Source organism: Octopus bimaculoides, chromosome 2 (genome assembly GCF_001194135.2).
Source record: "Octopus bimaculoides isolate UCB-OBI-ISO-001 chromosome 2, ASM119413v2, whole genome shotgun sequence".
Taxonomy (NCBI): Eukaryota; Metazoa; Mollusca; class Cephalopoda; order Octopoda; family Octopodidae; genus Octopus; species Octopus bimaculoides.
In genome coordinates this window covers 167,775,283-167,780,972 of record NC_068982.1, presented here as the reverse complement: position 1 = coordinate 167,780,972, position 5,690 = coordinate 167,775,283, and the positions used below count along the sequence as shown (strand labels likewise).

Below are 5,690 nucleotides of genomic sequence, written 5' to 3'. Positions count from 1 at the left end.
TGTTAGAACTTCACAAAAAAAAATGCGTTGAAATCCCTTTCCCAGTATTTAACATCTTGAGTTCAACTGCTGCCGAGGACTAGTTACTTAGCAAATTTTACTTTCTGGCTTAATAAATTAAAACAGTGGGATCGATGGTGTCAACTACTTCCTCTCCTCTGTTCTGCTAGCTGCTTGTCATTATATTACTGGGGGCGATAAAATAAAGTGCCGCTCATGTACTGCAGTCGATGGAATCGGTTTGCCCTGCACCTCAAATTTTCTGCCTTTGTGTTTAAATTAAAAGTAATTATTTATTTCCACTTATATTTGTACATAGTATATTTATTTGACAAATGAGAAAAATGTTGCCAGTTTATTTTATTATCATTATTTTTATTACTCATGTCATTATAATTATTATTGTTATTATTGTTATTTGCATCAATATTATAATTCACAGAATTCTTATTATCATCATCAACATTATTGCTATTATTGTCTTCTATATTTTATTATCGCTATTGTTATCTCACAGATTTCGTTTGATCAACTCTTCAAATATTATTCAATTAATTTTAACTACACAGAGCGAGAATATATATAATTCATTTAATATTCAGCAAAAACTTATGGTGCAAAAACTGTTAAATATATGGAATATTAATCATTGTAAAGAAAAAAATACTGCATCGATTTTGCAAATCTGAAATTGCCTGCGAAAACTCTTACCTCAAATAAAATGAGAAGACATGAAAAAGAACAAAAAGAAAATCTACAGTATATTTTCTGTAGTGGAAAAGGGTTGAAAATAATATCTGATGACAGTTGCTTTATGTATAATAGAACGGTAAACTTCAAATCAAATTTACACAGACATGTTTTAATTAAATGGTCAACGTTCTATTAATATAACACTGAAAGCCTTGTCTCAACTATATTCTTTTAGTTTGCAGCGTAGTATTTTGATAAGATGTATATTAGCAAGTGTGTAAGTGTTGTGAGTGTACGTGTATATGTGTTTTCTATAACTGTAAAGATGTTTCTTTGAGTGTTTGTATATTCATGAGCTAACAACGGGTATATGCACTTTTCTTCTGTATTTCAATGTTTTTAATATCTGATCTAGATGAACGTATATAGTACGCTTATATATGCTCTTGTGCCTGTGTTTAATATATGTAGTAGATATGTATGTGTGTACCAGAATACATAAATACACACATATATATGTATGTATGTGTGTATATATATATATATATACATATATATATGATACATCATAAATGTCTAGTTAATATTACAGAATTTTTAACGATCACTTCTTAGATACATTGAATAACTGATTGCTTCATTGACTTTCTTTCATTGTTCATTGATTTATTAATTCTTTTTTATTTTCATTCAGTCGAGGAAATCGATAAACGCTTTGACCGATTTACCAGTAATGACATCAATAGCGGCCATTCTAATTTCCGTATCGCCAAACGACATGATTGTTTTAATCTCTCGCCGTGACGGTGTGATAGGTACCTCGGTGGACAAATCAAGCGACAAGGTACCACATTTGCGAACGCTGGCATCCGTGATGAATTTTACATCTTCATCGTCTGATGCGTAGATATTTATGATGCTGAGTTTCTGATCAATTTTTGCTGGGGTGTAACTTCTGATTACTGTTTCTCCTGCCTTCAACGGTTGATTAATCACAACGAATTTATCGAAAACGTCTGAACACCAATCCATTCCGTCTTTAGAAAACAGTTTCTCTTTCGGGTGTTTCTTCTCATCGTAGCGATTAAGGACTCCAACACCGTAAGTAAGTCGTGACCGCCGCACGCTTATCACCGACGGATTTTGTCCATATAGAACTGCTCCTGAAACACAAACAACAATAGTTTAGTGAAAAGATGAAAGTATATGTTTCCTACTCACAAGCTAACAGAAAATATGTTCTCTTTTCCTGGCAGCTCAACAAATAAAAGGAGTCGTGCTATCCTAAAATAATAATTCCTTGTCTCAATAATTACTTTGCTCTGTCATATTGTAAGATTTCGAATCTCATAGATTCTAGAGTCGTTCGAAAAATTGTCATTGGACGAGAAGTATTAACGTAAAGTTAATGTCATTGTATTCCATATCTAATCTTTCTACCCTCCAGTAATCATATATATTTACCTACGCAAAAACATATATGCATACAGACACGCGCAGAATATGTGTGTGTGTCTATGTATTTCATTATATAAATATAAATATGTTTCCATATTGTGTGTGTGTGTGTGTGTGTGTGTGTGTGTGTGTGTATACCTGTATGCAAATATTTTATGAAATTGTGTATGCATGCGTTTCACTTAGTTGCTTAAATATGTTTACTTTATACTATAATATAACATGAGGAAAAACATTTGTTATATAATCCAAGGAGAAACTGGAAGCGCATCACTAGAATTTAGAAAACATCAGGTACAAACTGGAAGCAAACTATCTAAGGGTATGAAGAGAAAAGTAAGAACTTGAGCAAAACAAATATACGTTTATTTTCAGCAAAGTATCATGGAAATCATGGTTTTCACGAAAATAAGAAGACAAATATTTAAAGACTGATATGAAAAAGTTATTTATTTTCATATTAAGGGGGAAATTGGGAAATATGTAATACGAAAAATGGAGAAAATTGAGAATCAGATTACAGAAACGAAATAACATTTCCTCTGAGTAACATAACCCTCTGGAATATTCTATGAATATTCTAGATAATTAGATAACTTTCGATTCCAGATATTGTGTTTTGGGTTGCATTTTAGATGGTTATAATATCAATATGCACTTATATAACGTTTTAATGTCGTTCAACGGAGAGACTATCTTTGTCTTTCGCTCGCAGTACTTAATCACAACTAAAATAAGCTGTGCCTTTAATGTTAATTTGGATGAGGGTTTTTTACGAGGTTTTCTTTTTCGTACGCATTTGACATTGTTGGGTGTGATTCTATTATGTGAGTTCATAAAATTTATTCATAAATGCTCTGATCACCATCTGCACTGCCGCTCATCTATGGGATTTAATTACAACGTGTTATTTTTTATTTCTTAAATACGTGATTTAGGCATTCAATTTTTTTTATTCTTTTGTGTATTTCAGAGCGTGCGTGTGTGTGCGCGTGTGTGTGTCTTTCTGTCTGTATTTGTCCCCCACCATCGCTTGACAACAGTCTTTGATGTGTTTACGTCCCCGTAACATAGCGGTTCGGCAAAAGAACTGATAGCATAGGTACCAGGCTTTAAAAAAGTACTGGTAGATTCATTCGACTAAATCTTCTCCAATGCAGAGCCCCAGCATGGCCGCAGACTAATGACTGAAACAAGTAAAAAGATAAAAGTTATATATATATATATAAAATTATATATATATATATATATTCGTATTCATACACACACATATGTATATGTGCATGTGTGCATTTGTGTGTATGTGTGTATTATATATATATATATAAATATATGAGTGTAAGTGTATATTATATGTGTGTGTGTATGTGTATACAAGAGACAGACAAACAGGCAGAACCTCCGTCGGTCAAGGTTGACCATGTATCTGTACCTGTACGCGCAGGCTTGGAGCAAACGTTTTAAGAGAAAGATTGGCTATACTTATAAATCTCCCTTTTCCATACTATCGATGCTATTCACAGAAAAGCTACCGCCATATGGCCAACACATGCTCTCAGAATGCAAAACTCTGGCATAGAGAATGCAAGGTATCTTGCTCTATCCTGAAATTGTTCCCAATTTATTGATCCTAGGTTCGCACCTGTTTATCGATCTTGAAGGGATTAGATCAGAAGTTGACTTCGGCGTGTGAACTCTGAGCGCAGGATGTCAGAAAAATACTGCGAATAATTGTATCCAGCGCGATAATGACTATACCAACTCGCCTTATGTGTATGCGCGCGCGCGTGAACGTGTGTGTGTGTGCGTGCGTGTGTGTGTGTGTGTGTGTGTGTGTGTGTGTGTGTGTGTGTGTGTGTGTGTGTGTGTGTGTGTGTGTGTGTGTGTGTGTGTGTGTGTGTGTGTGTGAGCGTCTGTGTGAGCGTGTGTGTGAGCGTCGTAAATTTTCCATTCGGTTTCCCTCTGCACAGAAAATACTTCACTTGCTAAAGACACTTCTCAGTGAGCCTGCAACCGAAACATTTTTTTGCGAAGTAAGCTATTTAATCGCTACAAACACACACACATATTTATGGAAATAATTGAGTTCAATTAAATATAATTTTCTGAAAGACTCACTTGTTTGGTCAGTGATTTCATCAGAAGCTAAAGTAATTACATCATACCAAAGACACAGTAGACATCCAAAATAATAGATAATTGCTAATTTCTCTTCATTCGAGAATTTTATACATAATATAAAAAACTTGTATGTTATATGATCGTTATATGAAATAAAATTCTAAAAGCGGATATTTAGTGTAATACACTCTGATATAAATGTATTAGTACTCCAGTTGTTAACACCAGACCGTACGGTCATGGGATGCATATGGACGAGGACAGATGTGTAAAGAAGTACCGATCTCCAACTGTGCAGGAAACCTGTGGAAGGGGTAGACCCAGGAAGACCTGGGGCGAAGTGGTGAAGCAAGGTCTTTCAACTTTGAGTCTAACAGAGGCCGGTGGAATGTAAAAAGCTCTCTTTGAGCGTTGCGCCTCACAGAGGCAATGACAATGACCGAGATCTTTGGCATTATGTCGTGCTTGAGAAGAAGACCGTTCAAGCCGTATGAAATCGTAGTCGTGGCAGATATTGGTGTCATGCAACTGGCACCCGTGCCGGTGGCACGTAAAAGCACCCATTACACTCCCGGGGTGGTTTGCGTTAGTTAGGGAGGGCATCCAGCTGTAGAAACCATTCCAAATGAGACTGGAGTCTGGTGTAGCCCCTCAGCTAACCAGCATGATGATGCTGATAGTTTTTGGAAACTTATGTTGATTTCTTACGTTGTTTTACATTGTCACAATTGTTGTTGATAATAGCGTTGATGATAGAAATTGTTATTGTCGCATTTGTCGTTATTGGTAGCTGTGTGAATTGTTATATCATAATGGCAGAACCTAATGTTTTAGCTGTTATAGTAGATGTAGTATATAACTGCGGTAGTAGTTTTATGTTGACTGTGATGACGGTCATCGTTGCTTAAATTAGGCATAATACTCAATTAGCAAAATTAATTGTCATGGGAGGTGAATGTTGTTGATTATAAGGGCAACTGGATTAGTTCAATTCCAGCTAACAACAATTTGATTTCATGAAACACACAAATTAAGTAATTTGAATTAGAGTGAATGGTTTATTTTCAATAGTGACATGTGTATCAGCATGTAAGTGATTGGCTGTGTATATGCTTGTTTATATGCAGCAATGTGTGTTACGTGTGATTGGGTTTGTAGGTTTGTCTAGTTATACGTATCAGTACGTATGCGTATGTTTCTGTGTGTGTGTGTGTGTGTGTGTGTGTGTGTGTGTGTGTGTGTGTGTTATTTCTAATTGTATAAATGATCAACTGCTTGTATGTGCGCATGTTTAATGGAAGTGGGTTCCGTATGTGTGTGTGTGCGTGCGCGTTTATGCGCGCGCGCGCGTGTGTGTGTGTGTGTTATTTCTAATTGTATAACTGATCAACTACTTGTATGTGAGCATGTTAAGTGGG

General features: G+C 35.4%; 1 protein-coding gene across 2 annotated transcripts in view; it reads right to left on the bottom strand.

The window, feature by feature from the left end:
- Window positions 1-354: 354 nt before the first annotated feature.
- Window positions 355-5,690, bottom strand: part of LOC106869337 (heat shock 70 kDa protein 12A) — a 296,374-nt gene continuing 291,038 nt past the window's right edge. For both annotated transcript variants that reach the window (XM_014915050.2, XM_052965711.1), the window contains one exon: window positions 355-1,856. In XM_014915050.2, the coding sequence (XP_014770536.1) occupies window positions 1,384-1,856 (473 nt within the window). In that variant the 3' untranslated portion in view covers window positions 355-1,383. The remainder of the gene's footprint in view (window positions 1,857-5,690) is intronic.